A 20,072-nucleotide genomic window follows, 5' to 3' on the forward strand; every position below is an offset into this window, starting at 1 on the left:
CGCCGGGTGCCTGACAGGAAGATGGTGGCCGTGGCGGGTGCCTTCCCGCTGTGGCGGCTGCTGCTGGTAGCGGCGGCCGGGCTGGGCCTGGCGGGCGCGGGCGGGGGGCCCCGCACCCTGGTACTGCTGGAGAACGGCAACCTCCGCGACACGCACTCCCTCTTCTTCCGCAGCCTAGCGGGTAGGGGCGGGGCCGGGAGGCCTAGGGGGGGCCCTGGGCAGGCAGTTGGGTTGGCTATGGGGGCGGGGGGCGCTGTTGGGGTTGGAAGGGCTGTGCGGGGGGCAGAGGCCATAGGCACCCACACTCATCTCTCTCTCTTGCGGCTGCAGACCGAGGCTTTGATCTCACGTTCAGGACGGCGGACGACCCCAGCCTGTCCCTCATCAAGTATGGAGAGTTCTTGTATGATAACTTGATCGTCTTCTCGCCCTCCATAGAAGGTGAGGGGAGCTCTCGGTGCTGGCCTGTGCTGTTTCACGGGTCGGTCGTCTCCTACCCATGCTGACAACACACGTGGCACGTGCTAAACTGCACGGCGCGCTGCTGGGGCTAGTCTCTGACTGTGCCCGTTTTGCGGATGGAGAGGCCATCAAGTTGGAGACCTGTAAACATGTGGGCCCCCAGCTGTGCCTGCGCCATGGAGCCGCATTACATGGCCTCTGGGTCGCTGCGCTGGCCCCTCACACTGGCCTTCGCCCCATGTGCTAGGGTCAGGCTGGTTGCTGCACTTGTGCGCTCCTAGGACTGGGGTGTTTGGCTTTGAGAGAACAGAGGGAACATCCCACAAGACTCCCTCGTTCAGGTCGTGTGGTCAGCATGGGATGTTCCCTTTCTTTAGAGGAGGTAATTCACAGGGCTGTACGGGAAGAAGCCTGTTTCTTTAATGATACGTGGGATCCCTTTTAAATCATTGGAGCTAATTTTTATATACTCGTTCTATTCTGAAGCCCAGAGTTTTTTCCCCTTGTTCCTTACATGCTCGTCTTTCTCTTTACCTGCCTTTCCTTAGTCAAGAGAATAGCGTTTTGACTGTGTCTTACCTTGCAGAGGTGTGGGGTTCTCTAACTGATTTGCCTTATCAGTATGTCTGGGTTATTGTCGCTAAACTGAAATTTAAAAATTAACTTGGAAGTTTTTGGAGAATAGAACAAATGAGTTTTACTTGCTGTTCCCCAGCACAGACAAAAAGTTAGATTTACGTTTCCTGACAGCTCACAAGTGCTGTCTTACTGGTTCTTCACTATACACTTGAAAATTTACAATTTCTGTGCGAACGGATTAAAATGCAGAGTGGCATTTTGGGATGAGGTGGGGAGAAAAAGGCTTGAAATATGCCCCAAGTGCTTTTAATGAGATCCTTGGTTATTTCTCTGCAATCGATGTTGAATACCTAGTTCCCTGCCTTCAGGCTGAAGCCAAGTCCATTCTCTTCCTGACCACTCTGGCACAACGTCCTTATCAGTCTTCTTCAGCACCCTTGTACCTCTTTCTCCTTCCCTGGTCCAAACTGTGATAAAGTATCCTGCTGTCATCTATGGACTCACAAGTGACTGGCATTTGTCTCTTAAGATTTTGGAGGAAATATCAATGTGGAGACCATCACGGCTTTCATCGATGGAGGCGGAAGCGTCCTTGTGGCTGCCAGTTCGGACATTGGTCAGTAAGAATGACACGATAAATGAATTGGTATAAACTATGGCTTTGCTTTCTGCAGCTGCATAACAAAAGTGCTCTAGAAATGAAGGCATCAGCTTTCTGGATGCAGGGTGGTGGTTCAAGTTTTCCTTGACGTGAGAGCTCTTAGCCCTCTGGCTGCAGCCTTCTTGTAACAAAGAACTACAAAGCACTCCTGTCCCTGTTATGCAGATGGGAAAACTGTGGCATGGGAGGTCAGATGATTTACCCAAAGGTTGGTAGTGATCAAAGTTTTTATTAAAAAAGCTTTAATTTTATTTTTCAAATGAAAGTTGAGTGCAGAGGTGTGTACTGAGTGCCTCCAGCTAGCTGTAAAATGTTCAGTTTGCAGCACCAGCATCTGCTACTTCTGTTTTAATTATGTTTAGTTTTCCTTTGAGTCTTTTTGTAAATAGTATAGAAATAGCAATCTGTCTGTGTTCTTTTAGGTGACCCTCTGCGAGAACTGGGCAGTGAGTGTGGAATAGAGTTTGATGAGGAACGGACAGCGGTGATTGACCATCACAACTATGATGTCTCAGACCCAGGCCAGGTAAGTCTTTGATAAATTCTTTGGGTGTGTCCACTCCTTGGGAAACGCATTGTAACTGCACAAGTTACTGGGAAATGTCTAAGGGAAAAGGCGGTTTTTGGTTAGCTGTAAAGAAGAATCTTTCCTGTCTTCCTCTTGCCTTCACATCTTGTCCATGCTCTCTCCCAAGACTAGCTTACATACCTGCTTTGAGTATTATTGAATTATACAGGCTATGAGGTGCATCTCTACCCTTCCAACTGAATTGGAGGTATAAAATTTTGTGAGTAAGAGTTCTTTTCATCAGATGCACAATACTTTCTCTGTTGGATAAATCCTTTTTAAATGTAAAATCTGTTTTGATTTTAACGTTCATTTAACTTCTGAAATGCTAGCTTCTGCATTTGCTGTGAATTGCAGCTTCCATCCTAAAGCAGTTTGACGCACATGAATAAAATTTAGCTGTCTAATAAACAAGAGACATCATTCAGCATTTTAGCATGTAATAAAATGTAAAACTCCGAAAACTGGGTGACTGTTCAGTCGCATGTAACTTACCTGCCTGACTAGCAGAGCATACCAAACTTAGCTTATGGGCTGTAGTTGTAAGCTATAATGTTTAATGGCTACCAGCCTCTGAGAATCAGCTTTTTTTTTTTTTAAGAAAATTAACTATAAAAGGTAAGCATGAAGAATAAGGTTAATCAGCTGTTTAAATTATGGCACTGCTCAGTCCGCGCTGACCATTCTTACCATCATTATTCTCTTACCCAGTGTCACAAATCGTTTCTGACCAAAAGAGGAAGATGACCGTCAAGTCAGTTAATGTAGTAGTCAATGCTACTTTTTAAGCACCAGAAAGGAAGCAGCAAAGCTTCATGAGGTGCTGTGTTGTGCAGTCACTAGCCACAAAGTGCCTGCAGCAGGACAGAGCAAGCTGTAATGAAGTGGCCTATCAGCTAGCAGAAGTTGGCTTAACAGTTCCTGGTGTTCTGTAGAAGCATGTAAAAGCTTTAATGAAAGTCTCTTCTGTCTCTTCCCTAAAGCACACACTCATTGTTGCAGACTCTGAAAATCTTCTGAAGGCTCCTACAATAGTGGGGAAGAGTCCATTAAATCCCATTCTTTTCCGAGGAGTTGGGTGAGTGAACTATATAAGGCTTTTGCTATTATCATACTCTGTAAACTAATTTTTAACTTGTATTAGCGTGTGATCATTGAAACAGAGCTCTTATTCTCTGTGTTGCTTTCTACGGTTTACTCTAGTTTACCTAACTGAACAGTGAATACAAATTCTTTCATTTCCACATAGTCAAGTTTGCTTGTAAGGCTTCTGTTTGAATTTAAAATGGAAACCCTCCAATCCTAGACTCTGTAAAAGGTGATTCTTGAATGCTGTCAGGTCAAAACCTGATGGGGGTGGGTGCGTGAGAAACAACTCTGCACTTACATTAGTTTTAAAAGAAAACAAACAAGTCAGTTTGGCTTAATGAGGATTTAATCTGAAATTAGTGGAAGTTTTCTCACTAGCTATGTCAGGAACTGAATCAGTATCGTTATTCTCAAGCTCTGAATTGTATGTTCGTGGAGTTTAATCAGAACTTGAGGAGCATGCCCTATCTTCTTGGAAGAGGTGTTTTTGAGTTGAAGTATCTTCCTGTTACTTTCCCTATTTCACTCCCTACAGGATGGTGGCTGATCCTGATAACCCTCTGGTACTGGATATCCTAACTGGCTCTTCAACTTCGTACTCCTTCTTCCCTGACAAGCCCATCAATCAGGTATGTTCAATTACCTTTTTTCCAGTTTCTTTTATTTGGTTATATTCATTCCTCCTGTTTCAAATTAGTAGTTTAAAATTCCTCTTGTTTCAAATCAAGTAGTTCAAAATTGATCAAGAGATGCAACACTGGCACTGAGGTACGGGGGAATTCAACATCTGTAATCTCATGACGCTGCTCTGTATTGCGTTCTCATACCATCTTGGAAATCTTTTATCTGCAGTTTAGTTATAAACTGGATCCAAATAGAAAAAGCTGGATGAGATAATGAGTGTTAATATTGATTACAGCAAAATAGACTCCAAAAAAGAGTCTCCTTTCAAGGGAACTGAGATTAAAATAGTGAGGCGGAAGCAAAGGCTCTCAATCCATTGCTGCTTTGGCAGACCAGGGATTTGGAACACAATTGCTTCTAAGGTGCTGGGTCAGTGCAGAGCAGGTTGGTGATACTCCAGCCTTGTTGCTGCGTTGTAGTTTGTTTGACCAGTGTGAAATGTGGTATTCCTAGTAAGGATCAATTAGCTATGGAGACTGGACTAACCCATCCTCACCAAAATTCTTCTATGTAGTTTTGAAGCTGTAGTTGACACAGGGTTTAAAAAAAAAAAAGTAATAGGTAATATATTCTGGATGTTGTAGTGTCTCAGCGTGTGGTGAAGTCTCATGAGTCAGTTAACCTGAGTAGCTGACAGCGTCTCAACTTACTGACACAACAGTTCAGAGAAAGAAGGATACTTGAGGGTTGACGTGACTAGGACTTAACTGACAGGAAACTAGTTTAATTTCTGCTTGCTTACTATGACATTTTATGATAGTTATTTGAACAGGCAGGTGTTTTTCTTTAAGACGGTGATATTGCAGCGAGAGTGCCTTAAGATTTTTTTTCAAGGGGGCTGCACAGTTATTAGTAACACTAGGTGTGCAAACATGAAGAAATCCAGATTGCAAATAGGAACCCATCACGATAAAACGTTCTGATCAGTTGTGGTCTTTCTGAGTAAATTTATTCTATTATTTTTCTGCGCACAAATTGAGTGAAACCTAAGACTTGACATTTTCTGAGGGGTACCTTGAATCTTAAAAGGTGGAAAACTGCTCCCTTTAAGAAATGTTTTCTAATCTTTGAAAGCCTAATTAGGATTGTGTTTAGCTGCAGCCAGACATTAGTATTTCTGCTAAGGACAGTGCAGTGGTGTTTGACTTAACTGTTAACTGACCTGACTATTAACTGTTTAACCCGTGTGGCAAATGTGTCTGGCAACTACATTGTTTGCTTAAAAAGCAGCTTAAAACAGTGTGCAAAGGTGAGCTTTTGGCTAGTTTGCCTTAATGTGATTTTTGTTATTGCTTTGCCTTTCTACATCTGGTTCCCCTAATGCCTTATGGTTCCTCTTTACATTATAAGAAAGGACTCTTGTTATGTCTGCAGTGCCTGCTGCTTCAGATGCCTCAGCTGAAATCACAAGCTTATGTGCTACTGTTAGACAAATAAGTATTTAGTTTGATCAAAGCAAAATGAATTATTTAAATCTGTTCTTATCCTGTCTTTTCCATTTTAGTATCCTCATGCTGTCGGGAAGAACACCCTTTTGATTGCTGGTCTCCAGGCCAGGAACAATGCCCGTGTTGTCTTCAGTGGATCCTTGGATTTTTTTAGTGATGCTTTCTTTAACTCTGCTGTGCAGAAAGCTGTGCCTGGTTCTAAGAGGTATACTAACTTAATATCCTCCATGGGCACTTGGGGCTGTTCTCTTTGAGTGGTTCTAATAGCTGTTTGATCAGAGAAACTGGGAGATTGGAACCAATTGTCTCGAACAAGAATATAAGATACACTAACATTGTGCACTTAACTCCCTTAAGTGCTACATTACTCCCTTTGCTATATAAGCTTTATTATAACCCATTTTCTTTCAGCCTTGGAGTAAATTCTTGAGCTGTCTAAACAATATGATGTTGTCCTTACCTTATATTAAAGAGGGAAGAAGCAATAGTTCAATTCAGAGATGCTGAATAAAAAGATTCATAATGTTGTAGATATGGTTGTCTTAATGTTGTGCGGTATTGTACTCTGAACATCAGTAATCCCATCAGCGATTAGGCTGGGAATCTTCTCAGTTAAGAGGCATTAAAACATATCACTGGATTAAGTGATTACTCAGTACTAAGTAGACTGTTAGGGTGTATGGAAGAATTTGGGAAATAAAGTAGTCATTTAAGATGAGGCCTATCTGATATGGTCCTTTGCCCTTCTAGAGGAAATCTCCTTGGAAAAACATTCTCTTCTATATAAATCCAGACCAGCTTTGTTGCTTTCAGCTCCAGTAATAATTTACCTGTGTGAATTAGTGGCTGTCATTATGCCTTATTCTCAACCTCTTGCTATATACGTAGGTACTCCCAAACTGGTAACTATGAGTTGGCAGTTGCCTTGTCCCGCTGGGTGTTCAAGGAAGAGGGTGTGCTGCGGGTTGGAGAAGTGTCTCACCATCGTGTGGGAGAGATTGCACCACCTAATGCCTACACTGTCACCGACCTTGTGGTAAGACTGTCTGCAGAGAGATGTACTAGACTTGTATAGTGCGGATGAACTTTTATTCTTCAGGCTAAGAGAAATGTGGAAGCAGGCTTTGTTTCCCCCACTAGGACTGAGACCCAGAGCTGCAAAAACTAAAGCATAAAAATTGCTATGAGGAATGCTCTGGGAGGGGAGAGAAATAGAAATAGAATCATTTGGGAGCTTTCTCCCTTCAATTTTAATTGGTTCTAGATAGCTGTAGGTATTGAAAGCTCTTGGTGTAATCTCTCTAATTTTGAGGATAGCATCTGCTGCACCTTTGGACCCTATTTAGCAGTACATGTCGGAGATTGTCCATCTTGGCCTGTATGAGAACATCATGAAATATTAAATGGCATCAGAAGCCAGCTCTGGAGAAGCCCTTGACTTGTTTAAAGTATCACCCAAAACAGATGATCCCACTTGTTTTCTTTCACAGTACTTCTCTACAAGTATTTGAGGCTGTCAGAGCATGTTCTGGAATTTTGACTTCACCCTGTGTCATTAAATAGTGGAGATTTGGCATCAGTTTTCAAAGGAGAAATGAATAGTACACACCAGCAGGCTTAAAAAATGCCATTCTGCTCTGTAGAAATTGCAGCTATAAAACTTGTAGTAGGAGGGGGAAAAAGCTTTTAACCATGGCATGCTTGCCAAGCTTTAAATGTGGTGTGCTTAAACGGAAGTCTGCTCCACACTGAGTATACCTGTCAAAGGCTTGTTGGTGCAGTGAAGTTCCTGCACGGTAAGACAGAGTATGACATTACAAGCACATTAGCTCCACAGTGTAATGGCTTTGAGATATCACTTAGTGAAATGCAGTACATCCCTCTTCTGTCCTGTAGGTCTTTATTAATGCAGTGTTGGCCTGTATGTTTCAGGAGTACAGTATTGTCATTGAGAAGCTCTCTGATGGCAAGTGGGTTCCCTTTGATGGAGATGATATTCAGCTGGAATTTGTTCGCATTGACCCATTTGTCAGGACTTTTCTGAAGAGAAATGGTGAGTCTTAGGTTGCCTTGGACGAGCAAACATTTACAGCCTTAGGGATTTAAAACCTATTGATAGTGGCAAAATTGGGCATGTTGTCTCTCTCCTCTTCCCATGGAAATGTATCTCACTAATAGTACGATTAGTTGGAACAAAGGCTATTCTGAGATAATGTATGGAATAGCCACAGACAGCATGTCTGATTACAAGAAGGAAGGGTTTGCTTTGCATTGCATTGCTTTGCTGCAGAGCTGTTCCATTAACAGGAGCAACTAGATTCAGAAGATTAATGCCGCAAAATGGGTTTGGGGAGAGGGAGGTGCAGGGCCATGAGGTGGAAGGGAACTGAGAAAAGAATTCCCAAATGAGAATTTATTTATTTATTTATTTATTTTACTTTGGTCTGTTTAGTGAGTTATTTACATGGTGTTTTTTTTCTCTTTCCAAGGTGGAAAGTACAGTGTGCAGTTCAAGCTGCCAGATGTCTATGGAGTTTTTCAGTTTAAAGTAGATTATAATAGGCTGGGATATACCCATTTATACTCCTCTACTCAGGTAAATACAGTAAAAAATTCTCTTCTTTGGATGTGTGTTGTGGGGGGCTGGAAATTATAATTCCAGTTATAATTATTGGACCCTGGCTGAAAAGGTTCTACAGTTGCCTGAGTGGGGGAATCATGCCAAGAGGTTTGTAAATGATTATGCTAGCATGAGGTCCTGCATCTAAACTGAAGGATGTCCTCTTGTCTGTCTTCTGCTCCCAGGTGTCTGTGCGTCCCCTGCAGCACACGCAGTACGAGCGTTTTATCCCCTCCGCATACCCGTATTATGCCAGTGCCTTTTCCATGATGGTAGGCCTCTTCTTGTTCAGCATCGTCTTCTTGCACATGAAAGAAAAGGAGAAATCTGACTGATCTCCCAGCAGGGGAAAAACTTTTGCCCAAGTCACTGGCTCCACATGGAGCCAGTGACATGCAGAATGCTGTAAATGTTGTTTGAGGATGGGACTCCTCAACTGGTAAAGGCCAGATGAGCATGGGGACTTTCTAAGACTGGGGAGCTAGCAAGAAAGATTATGTTTTTATGTTTGAGGGGACTCCACTGAGCTGTAAATGATCAATATGTATTGAAATGCAGTGACAGTTTGAATATTGGCATTTCATGACAATTTGTAAGGAACTATTTCTTGGCTTGATTTTATTTTGGGGTTTTTTCCTACCCCCTATGGAATGGCTTTTAACTAAAGATCTCCCCCACCCCCCCCGAAAATAAAGACTTGCTCCCCTCACTTTCTGAAGTGTCTGGCTTTCTCATAAGTGGTTTTCTAAAAGAACACAAGGTACTTTTAAACTGCATGTGGCTGGGTTTGCTAATTTAACTGCAGAATAGGCTATAATGCTTATGATGGAGACAGTGCTCCTGGCATCAAAAGCCTTCATAAATAAGGGTTTGCAGTGAAAAGTCTCAGTAATTCGGTGTAGGCCCTTCAGGATACTAAATTAGTGTATTAGCTGCTTGGGTCCTGACTCCTCAGTCTACGAAGAGAGCATTATGAAAAACTGTAGGGATGTCTCTCCGTAGTGGATGCCTATGTTCAGAGTAGTGAGCTTCCTGTTTTAAGTTAACTTGCTGGTCTGGTTGAAACTTCAAACAATGTAAAGAATTTGCAGAATATCTGCATTCAGGGAGAAGTTGTCTGGCAAAAGTGAAATGGCACACACACAAAAAATTCACTTTTTTTCCTTCTAATGTTCTGGTGTAGAAATGTCTGAGCCCTTGATGTGCACTACAGCATACATCCATCTAGGAGGATCCACAGGACAAGGTGTGAACAATCTTAAGTTGCTTCCAGTATTCAAATTCTCAAAAAGAACTAGAGTTAAATGTAGTGGAGTCGAGGGCTCTAACACTTCTCCGGAGCTGTAGCCCAATATAATTAAGTAGAGAAAATTTAATTTCTTCCTCCCTTAACTCATGGGTCTCATAACCAACATCTAATTCTCCTAAGGGCAGCAGTACAGTGTTTGCTTTTAGCACTCCTGCTTCTGTGACTGGATACATTTCTCCCTCCCCACAAGAAATCATCAGTGTTCCTCACCCCCTAGTCCTGCTCATTTAGCTTCCAGCTACCACAGTACAGGCACATCTCTGTGCAAGAATGGAATCTAGCTTTCCAGGTAGCTCTTCACTCCCCTTCCTTGAATGATTGATCTCATTCAGATAGGATTTTCAATAATGTATCTCCAGATCTTACACTGCCATAATGCCAAATGCCATGACATTTAGCTATGGGTAACAGGAGTGAGAGATTTATATGTCTAACTCAGCACACAGACAGATGACACCTGTCAGATTTGTGTGTTGGGTTACATTGATCCTCCAGGCTGATTATCAGAAATCACACACTTTATCACAAAATAAGCCAAATTAGCGATTCATCTTAACATCCCAACACCACTTCCTTTGCAATCCCTCACAAGGTTTTCTTTTCCAGTAAAATTGAAGGTCATTTTTTTTTCACCTCATTCCTCCCACTCCTGCTCACAACTCTCCTATAAGTTCTTCTGGTGTAGAAAAGAAGAAAGCTCTGAAACAAAGCTACCCATTATTTGGAAGAGTAATGTTTTCTACTTGGTTACTCTGTATGCACAGCTGTTTTGTGATATCAGTGCAGTTTCACCTACAGTTAAAGACCTTCAATACAGCTGAATATGAGATTGTTCCATATAACAATTTAAATGTCAGTTTATCCCAACTCACAGTACATGTGGGAAAGCAGAGGTACCATACTCCATCCACTTACAGACTGAGGTTTCACTGTGGTGCTTTATAGATTTTGACATAGAAAAGGATTAGTTCTGTTGCATGTGTACTTTGAGTATCTCTTGGTGTGACCTTGCTTCCTTTGAGAGAATCGCTCTCGGCAGTTTCAAACTGGGCAGGAATGAACAACCTCCAAACAGAGTATCCGTGCATCTTTTTGTTATACAGGCTACCCCTGCTTAGCTCTCTTCATTGGTTCCGGAAAAACCGAGCGCTAAGCAAAGCAGTGTTAAGTGAAACCGATTTTCCCATAGGAATGAATGTAAATAAATACAATTTGTTCCCAGGGGTCCCCACTCGTTCTATAAAATTACTGAAATCCCCCACTACTACTATAAAAATCAATTAATTCAGACATGTAAATGCTTTGTTTAACTTTGAAATAATGTATACAATTATAAAATAAAGTAATGAACCATTTTCACTTTTACTTTTTGCTCTTTCTGCTTTCTCAGCACTCCGAATCAGGGCTGTCAGGATTAGTGTCAGGGGATTTTGATGTGCTTGGCAGAGGATCTTTTTTGAGGGGTGGCTGCAGGGGGTACCCCTGAGTGTTATAGTGAAACTTGCTGAGCGCTAAGTGAAATAGGGTATCGCAGTGAAACAAGTGCTATAGCAAAATAGCGCTAAGTGGGGGTTGCCTGTAGATCATTGTAGCGGACTCATTTCCATGTAACACAGCCCTGCCTGAGTGTTAATTTACGAAATGTTACATTGGCAACAGCATTTTGAGTTGTTTTGAATGGAGAAAATGAATTCAGACAAGGTTCTTTGGGGGAGTCTGCTATCTTTTATTAGGCCAACTGAAATAGTTGGAAGGAACATCTCATAGCAAGCTGTTGGGTTTTAAAACCCTTGGTCAGGCTGAGGAAGCACCTGCAGTTGGTGTGTGCTCTTCCTGGGTGAAATGAATAGTACGGGGACCAGAGGCTGGTCTGCATGCAAGGAAGGCGGCCTTTTGCCTCTGCTATTCGTTCCCTCCAGGAACAGCGTGCACACCGACTGCAGAGGCTTCCTCAGCCTGACCAAGGGTTGTCAAACCTGAAAACTTGCTAAGAAAAATCTTTCCCAACAATTTAACTTGGTCTAAAAGATAGGCAGACAAGGTTCTTTGGGTGAATCTGCTGCGTCCTCAGACCCACCAGCCTCCAACCTCCACCCAGAGGGTAAATTCGGGCGTCTCAGCTTTGCAGAATTCCCCGAGGACCCTTCAAACGATTCCAGCGAGCGCGGTGTCTCGCAGCGGAGCAGACGGCCTCGAGAAGGCCACGCCTGGAAAAGGCGGTTCAACTGGCGTGGGGGTCAGAAACGAAGTGGCTTTGTTGCAATCCTGCCACGTCTAATAAAACACCCCCCTTTTTTTTTCCAGCGGCAGAGGCCTGTGGGGGCCCCAGACGGCGCTGGTGGGATGCGCCAGGAGGCGAAGCAAGGTGTCGGGGGTGCGAGCAACCTGCGGCCCAAGGGTGGCCCGGGGAGCGGGGACGACTCGGCTGTGCTATGGCGGCCAGAGCGGGCCGGGCCAGCAGGGGGCACCGTGGCGCAGGCCGGCTTTTGCGACAGCGCGTTTGCGACAGCGGGCGGCGCTTGGCGGGCCGTCGTCGGCGAGCGGGAGGGCGGAGGCGGCAGTCGCGCCGCCATGCTGCTCACCGTGTTCTGCCTGCGCCGGGACCGCAGCGAGCTCACCTTCTCCCTGCAGGTGGACGCCGACTTCGAGCTGCAGAACTTCCGCGCGCTCTGCGAGCTCGAATCCGGCATCCCCGCGGCCGAGAGCCAGGTCGGTCAGGCGGGGGGCGCCCCTCCAGGCCCCTGCCCCGCGGGCCCCGTCCTGCCCCGGGCCCCGCGGGGCGGGGGAGTGCAGGCAGGTGCCCCTTGTGACCTCCCCCCGCTAGCAGAGGGACAGGGGGTGACCCCAGAGCCACAAAAAAAACCTCCCAGAGATTTCATTTCCTCGGGACGGGGTCTTCGCACCCTTAGCTGCATCTGATCCCCGCCACACGGCTCCCCCAGGGCGGGTCTCTAGTGTTTCTGGGGTGATGACTCCCTTCCCCACCCCATCTACATGCTTTGAGCAGGTGCCCCTCCGGGGGAGGGACGATGCTGGATGCGGGTTCTGTACGTGCGCATTTGCTCTTATGCGGTGACACTTTTTATACCTAAAAACTCACTATCTGCGGGGTACATTCATCGGTAGCTGCTCTTGCAGCACGCTGTGCAAGTCTCCTGTGTGGATCTGCGCTCGTTGCGTGCAACGCGTGTTTCTGTAGTTGCTGTCCCCGTGGCGATCATGCCCTGTGCTGGTGTGTGCTGTCTGCTGTCAGGACTACGACTGTCTTGTACAAGTGGTAGAAACAGGTCTGGGGGTCAGCACAGTCGAGGTCTTGGATCATATCCCTGTCTGTCACATTGCAAAGTGGGTTCCCTGTGTGCACGTTCGAGTTAAGCACAGTTTTCAAGCAACGCATGTGCAGCATAAAGCAAGGGGAACCTGTAATTTGGCCTCTTAAGAATAACAAGACTTATGGGATCATTTGGGCCAGGAGAGTTGGACTGTCCACAGCCACGTAGGGAAACATCTCTGAGTTTTGCTACTGGCCGCACCTTGAACCCCTCTGAAAAATGGGCATGCACGATATTCTGCTAAGCAAACAGGGAGGCATTTAAGATGGGAGTCGGTTTCTTCTAACACTTAGTAGGTCCGTTTCAGTCACTTCTAGGTGCTGCTCCAGCTTGAAATGCCAGGTGAGGCCAGGCACCAGAGCAAGGTTTTTATCTGTTTCTTTGTGGGTGTCATATATCTGGTGAATCTCTGCAACTTCCACACACTAAAATTGCAACGAAGTTCAAATTCAGCAAATTTTTACTGACAGAAGTACAAGTTTTGCCAAAGTGTGTGTGTCTGTGTGTGTGAGAGAGAGATCTGTATGGGATCTGTCAGGAGCAGAGGCTGGTGAACTGCGATGGGGTTACACACTGGAGGATTTAATCTCCAGGAGCTGTTTATCCACTTCATATCTGAGGGAAGGCTGCTGCAGCCGGCAGTGTTATCTCTGTCTTCATTTCACCTTTCTCAGAGACCCATATAAGCCGCTGGATGTGTCTGTCAGCTCAGGGAGTTTTGCGTTATGATCGCGTTCCAAAAAATGAATTTGAACAGCTTAAAATTGGCATTTAAATTATAGGCGAATGTGAGTGTTGGTGAGTGGTGCTAAAGGAATAGCCCTGGCAAGTGACAGCAGCTTGTAAAGCTGGCTGAGTGCGGGTAACGTCAGAATAAACTTGTTCCTCGTAGCATCCCGCTCCTCTGTCCTGCAGCTTCCTGCTTAAGGCAAGGATGAGAAGTGAAGTTCAGGTTGATGCCTGCTGAGTTGTGTTAAGGAGCGGGGTGTTGTGCAAGGGGCACTAGGAGCTTTCAGTTCAGTTCATGTGGGCTGCCAAGTAGCCCCCAGATGGTTGTGACTTGAGCTGCTTTTATCGTGAATTTTAGTTCAATACATTTTGGGAGGGAATTCACCCTGTAGCACATCCTTTTGTTTTCCAAGTTGTCAGCCCTGCGCGCACGCACACACACACACACGCGCGTGCGCGCAGGTATGAGAGCAGGTAGATTTGAATGAGAGGTTTGTCCTTATTAAAGCTTCCTGTGTAAACTCAACTTGACTTCCCAGAGATTCTTAATTTAGAAAAAGAAAATGCCCTACTTCTGGTAGAATTAAAGTTTCTCATGGATAGTTATTCAGTCTGATCCTTTATGTGCCTTAATTTTGTTTCTAAGCCGCTGGTTTCAGTTAGCTTCCTGTGTAAGCCAAGGTTTTATTTGGTAGCGCTTAGGTAAAATTGTTTCAACTCCTCACAATGTACAGAAACCACAAAAGATCAAGAAAGCTTATGCCTCTCTGAACCAGTTAGTCATCCTGCCACCCTGCCCTGCCTTCAGGAGAAGAGAATGTCTTTGTATGCATTATGTACAGAGCAACTGGACCCCAGTTTTGACGGATACTTCTGGATACTATTGCATATTAATTATGATGAGTGTCTGAAAATAAATAAAGAAGAAATAGGCCTAGTGACTCCGCTACCGAAAAAACAGCCTTCGTGATGACTTCTAGCCACTGCTGACTTCGGATGAGTTGGGATTGGTTACGCAGTGGTTAACAGTTCCAGGTCTTTGGCTTTCCCCAACGTGCTGTGTGTGAATGTGTCATGTGTCACATAAATGCAAAGTATTGCTTTATGCTAATCACACAATATTTCAAACAGCCACAGAATCAAGCCACTGGCCTCACTACTGCTCCAAAGTAAGTTTAAAAATCAAAGTTATGTTGAATCCCCTTTAGTGGAAACACTGGATGCTTCTTTTAATAGGGAGCGAGGAAGCCTGTTTGCTTGATGGTTTTCAAGTGTCTGATGCTACTACCAGTGACCCCAGTTTACGCTGAGTGTGAGTATTGATATTCAATAACCTGCCTGTTATTTGATAGTAACAAGTATTGTTATTGAATAACAAGTTTCCCTCTCCTTCCTATTGCCAGCGACCCCTGTAACGCTCCTGCGTGTGAGAATGTACACGTGTGTGCAGTCGGAGGCTTGGGTGCATGAAGTACAGCGTGAAGTGTAAACACCTCTTGTTTTTCAGAGATGTCCCTCCAGGCACTGACATCACAGTAACATGACAACTCCAAATCTATTTTAAGAAGATAGGTGGTCGTGCACTCACTTGCTCGCTTGTGGGACAGTTTTTCTCTGAGCGGCTGCCTTGCTGTAGATAGACTGGTTTGATTATATAGCTTTTCATTGATATTGGCTGCAGATACCCTGTGGCTAACTCCAAATCCTGATGGCAGTACCTTTGCTTCTGCTCTCACTTGTCTGACCTGTTCCTGCCTTCTCCCATCCTCACCGTGCTGTCCTTGCTGTGTGCTGATCTGTATATCATTTTCATTTTAACTCTTTGTTTTTTCCCCTGTGAGCATTCTTTCATATGAAGAATCTTATATAAAAGTTGTAAAGTTTGTTGTTTTTCCTGGGAAATCTCTAGCCTGAATTTAGAGGGCAGGGCTGTATTTGCTTGTATTGTACTGTACAAAAAACTGTATTGCTCTGTGACCTGTTCTCATCAAATCCTGGTGATGTTCATCAGTTTTTCCAGTCTTTAGATGCATATTGCTTTAAAGGTAAAATCACCTGCCCAAGGAAGGTACAATTTATAGAAGCCATTACGCAGCAGGGAATGAACCGAGGATGTGGAGGAGGCTGTCATGAGACACTGTTCTTATTGCTAATCTGTACCTTGGCTTTTTTGGTTCTGCAATTAATTCTAAAGCCCCTTTGTAGCAAATCTATCTCCCAGTCACCAGTGGATCCTTGACAGATCTGCGTTTTCTTTGCATGTCGAATAGATACATCACCCTGGCTGGAATTTGAAAGGGGGTGAGGGAAATCTGAACAAACTGAGCTGATGGGAGTTTTCTAGCTGCTTCTGGCTTCACAAAAATTTTCTCCACCTCTTTTTTTCCCCCACCTCAGCATTTGCTGACCTCCCCTTCTGCTGGGCTTTGTGATTACATCCTGGTGAAGGAGAACTGAAGCTCCTCAACAGTTTTAAGTGCCAGTCCCAAAGGGATAATCATAAGTGCATCCCTTGGGGTTTTAGGGCTCTGATCTTCTCATCATGCTGTACCATAGCTGCACCAACTTCTAGTTCTCGCAGTGCTGATACTGTATTTCTCTGTATTTCTAAAGTGTGGCTAATCCATATGCTAGACTGCAGTTGCTTGGAGCCAGAAGCCGATTGGTATCCTGGTGGGAAGTAGAGAGGAAGTCTTGTCTTATTTTGGATTTTGATCAATTTATGTGTTTCCCGAGTGTCGCACATGGCAGTGGCTTCCAATCCTAGATACGCATGCAGCAGTTTTACTAGGCCAAACCAGTGATGGGACCAACCAGTGCCGATCAGATTTAATCTGTCGTGGAGCCCGAGTTGCTCCAAATCCATCTCTAGCTTGCCAGAGATGTTGCACAAGTCCATGTAATTGAGTAAAAATCAAGCCGTGGACCCAGCCCAGTCTCATCAGCACCATAGGGAAGAGGACTGTGAACTACTGATCTAATGAATCCTCTTGTAGGTTAGAAAATAGTTAGATTGCAGTGAAACACTGGTATCCAGCAAGATGGAGTGCTCCTAGTGTGAGACACCAGTGATGGAAATGGGTCGCTAACAGATGTTTCAGCTTTGTTGGGTGGAGTTAATAACTCTGTTCTGTTTAAAGGAAGATTCTTGTCATTGTTTTCACGTAACCAGGCAAAAAATGGCTTCAGGATTCCCTAGTGTATTGAGAAGTCTGCTCCAGGACATTCTTGGCCAAACCAGAGCTTTTCATAATGCTGGAGGGTGGATTGTGGTCACTGACTGCCTTCGGGGGAGTTTTCCATTTACAGTTTAGCTGCCTTACAGAATTTGCATCGTTAATACATTACAAGCTAGAGAAGCTAATTTTATTTAGTCACACTTTTGTTATTTTGACTACAGAGGAGGAGAGCGGAGCAGCTGCTACATGCTTAATTTGCCCTTTGAGCTGTTAAGGCAGAAAGTTTCACGATCCCATCGAAGCAAGAAGGCAGGTTAGATCTCTTTAAAAATGAGTTATGTTGCATCTCCCCGAATGTCCGCACAACGTGTCCATCATTTAAGCTGTATGCATGCAGGTCAGGTTTATTCAGAGCTTGGGTTTTTTTCCCCTGTCAGCAGCATTACTGAATTCAAACTGGGTGTGATGTGTTTAGTTATACGAGATGCTGCATTTGGGAATCTCTCCCCACAAACAAGGCTTAGTGGTATAAGTAAGAGCCTGTTGTTATGTTTCTGCTTTGCAGATGGGTAACGTACTGATGTGTTCTGGATAAGTATAGCTCGCCGGGTAAGAGTGGACACAGGCGGCCAGTGGAATATGATACAGATTGATGCTGCCAATCGTGTATTTAGTAGGACAGAAGTCTCCCATTAGTTTCTAATCTTGTATCTGTCCTGTATCATCTTAATCACAGCTCTCTTGATTGCTTTGGATATGGTTCAGGTCTGCAGTATGAGCTGGAATATGTTAGCAGTAGTTCATCTTAACATCCCCAGATTTGTACACTTGGTGGCCTCTCCTGTGTCTGTTATGAGAGTTAACAGTGAACAAAGAGCTTCCATACTCTTCTTTGAGCAGCCTTTGATTATTCTTTGTGTCATCAGGGTGACAGTACTGTGTGCATTGCCTGCGGGTCCACTTCCTTCTTCTCGCATCCCTGGAGGGGAGATTAAAAGCGGGAGTGATCCCCACCACCAGTTTCATGTTGCTGCTGAGTGTGCAGTGAACTCACGTCACATGCTGTGTCCTCCTCACTTCCCTTCTTGCGGCTGTGTTTTTTTTCCTGCATTTTGGGGCTTTTTATTTATAGCAGAAAGTCTGTCAGTCAGTTGTTCTTGTGAGGAATGAAAAAGAGGCAGCTCCTTGTGCAGCGTGGGCATCCTCCAGACGTACAAAGGCAAGCAGTGTGCCCTCTGCCCATTAACAGAGAAAGCTTTTCAGGCTCAAACACGAGGCCAGTCTATAAATCTAATTTTGATGTTGGAGATCTGCTCACCGTTGTAGTTGGGCAGCTGGTATAGAGGTCACGGAGATCTCTGGCTTTATTATGCTGACTAAATCCAGTGCCAGAGGTCTGGTACCCCATTACTGGAGAGCTCCCTTATCCACCAAAGTAAAACAAAGTGATGCCAAGGACTTGATGCTGTTGATTCTTGCAAGCCGCTTACCCAACTGGTTCTGTGCCCAGCATAAGAGGTATTGAGGTCCCCAGACCCAGTGGTCTGACATCATGACCTCTCTCAAAGTAAGTGTCCCTGAGGTCTCTGGGATTGAGCATTTTATTTTATGACAAGATAGTATCAGTGTTAACAATGAGAATTTTATTTATCATGGGTTGGGGTCGTTCATCGTGTTAGGTGTTGCAAGTACAACATGGGCTTCGCTGTGCTCATCAATTTTGTGTTTTGAGAGTCTAGGCCCTTGAACTTGTCTCTTCGTGCATAGATAAAGATTTTCAGTATTAACTTTGTAGCAGAAAAGAAACTCTGTAAAATTTGAAATTCTACGAGTAGAGCATTTAATCAAAGAAATGAACTAAGTTGTTTTTGTACTTAAGATTATAAAAAGTGTTGAAGGTAAAGAATTAGCCACATATAAATAAGCATATTAACTTTAAAAATCTTGATGTGTTTTATCAAATTTGGAGCCCTTTGTGCTGGCCCCAAGATCCCTAGACCAGCCAGATCTGGTGCTGGATTTCTGCTGAACACTGTTCCTGCTACGGTTTTGTATCTGGCATCAACACTGCAGTCTCTTAGGACACTTCCAGGCACTCTCACCTCTTAAATCAGTGCCTGCCAAAGAGGTGAAGGTATAGGTACTCTGTGTTAATGGGCATGATGCCTCCTGTTGGAGACCCTGAAGCGGATCCTTGTGGCATGACAGCCAGTTGCTTGGGGTCAGGCTCTGCCTGCAGCTGTTTCTCTGTAGCCCTGTATCAAGACGTGCCTTAAGTTGTTTAGTCACCCAGCTTACTCCATTTGGGTCAGACTGGGTGTTAGTCTGACCAGCTCTGTTAAGAACTGCCCTGTATTGACAAGCGGTCACTCCAGTGCCTCATCTGCGGGGGAAAGACAATGGGCAAGTAACGAGCTCTGTTGCTTTTGATATTCGTAGGTCAGACTTTCTAAGAATGCTGGATCTCCTGTTTCAGGGTTGAGATGAGTCTCTGCAGGTTTCTCAGGTTTCCAGCTGGATTTCTGAAGAAGGACCCTGGGTTAGGGGTGTTCTGCTGAGGGGCAGGTATCCCACTAGAAAGGAGGAAATTGACTGAATAAATCAAATTCATTGCATTAGAGAAGACCTCCCACTTGAGCAGCAAAAAAGGCAGCTGGACTGAGTGAGACCTTTGCTTTAATCTTGGGATCGCCTGTGACTGCGGTGAGTGCTCAAAGCACAGCATGCAGGCTGAATTCAGCCTGCAAAGCCAAGTCATCTGGCCTGTGAAGCCCCCCATGCGCCTGGAAATTTGCGGGGGGTGATGGCAGTGTTAATTGCTGCAGCTCTTGGAGCCTGGCTGCAGTTAATGTCGCCACAGCTCTGCCGCTAAACTGTTGGACCTGCGGGAAGCCGCGTGCTGGATTGGGCTGGTGCACTTGGGTTAGCAGTTCGCAAGTTAGTGGAAGGGATTGAAGGGTGGTTGAAGTCACTGCCCTTCTCACAGTCCCTGAGTCCACCAGGAAGGGAAGATGGAGTGGCTGTTGGAACCACTGCTCCCCAAAACAGTCCAGAGACCCATGGCAAAGGCAGTCTGAAAATGCAGAGGTGTATTTTAGATACATACTGGCGATTTACCTTCGTTCACATTAGTGTGTAGTTGTTTGCTACATTTATAAAATGTGGGACTGAACAGTCGGTGGGATGTTGTGAAAGACTGCTAATTACCGAAGCTAAACCATACATGTCAGATAAATGAACAAAGCTTATTTTGTGATCTTGTCATCTTTGCTTGTTTTGACAGAGCTCAGGAGCTGATGATGGTATTCTCCATCACTAGAGAGAGTTAGTGGGGTTCTGGCATCTCAGAAAACGTTTGCAGACATAATGGCTTGGGAAGTGTCTGCGAATTGTATTTTGCAGCAGATCTGTC

At 44.6% G+C, this 20,072-nt stretch overlaps 2 protein-coding genes across 4 annotated transcripts in view; both read left to right on the forward strand.

The window, feature by feature from the left end:
- Window positions 1-6: 6 nt before the first annotated feature.
- DDOST (dolichyl-diphosphooligosaccharide--protein glycosyltransferase non-catalytic subunit) lies at window positions 7-8,820 on the forward strand. The gene is made up of 11 exons (XM_019541418.1): window positions 7-181; window positions 331-441; window positions 1,571-1,657; window positions 2,125-2,228; window positions 3,254-3,348; window positions 3,895-3,988; window positions 5,548-5,696; window positions 6,380-6,527; window positions 7,424-7,544; window positions 7,981-8,087; window positions 8,297-8,820. The coding sequence occupies exons 1-11, from the start codon at window positions 22-24 to the stop codon at window positions 8,444-8,446; spliced, it is 1,326 nt and encodes a 441-aa protein (XP_019396963.1). The 5' UTR covers window positions 7-21; the 3' UTR covers window positions 8,447-8,820.
- Window positions 8,821-11,947: 3,127 nt separating this feature from the next.
- The window catches only part of LOC109314315 (protein DDI1 homolog 2), a 34,807-nt gene continuing 26,682 nt past the window's right edge, over window positions 11,948-20,072 (forward strand). For 2 of the 3 annotated variants that reach the window (XM_019541424.1, XM_019541423.1), the window contains exon 1: window positions 11,950-12,129. In XM_019541424.1, coding sequence (XP_019396969.1) covers window positions 11,992-12,129 — 138 coding nt within the window. In that variant the 5' untranslated portion in view covers window positions 11,950-11,991. Of the gene's footprint in view, window positions 12,130-20,072 lie in introns of all 3 variants that reach the window. The other variant, XM_019541421.1, reaches the window with a different exon arrangement.

Source organism: Crocodylus porosus, unplaced genomic scaffold (assembly GCF_001723895.1).
Source record: "Crocodylus porosus isolate Cpor-Errol unplaced genomic scaffold, CroPor_comp1, whole genome shotgun sequence".
Taxonomy (NCBI): Eukaryota; Metazoa; Chordata; order Crocodylia; family Crocodylidae; genus Crocodylus; species Crocodylus porosus.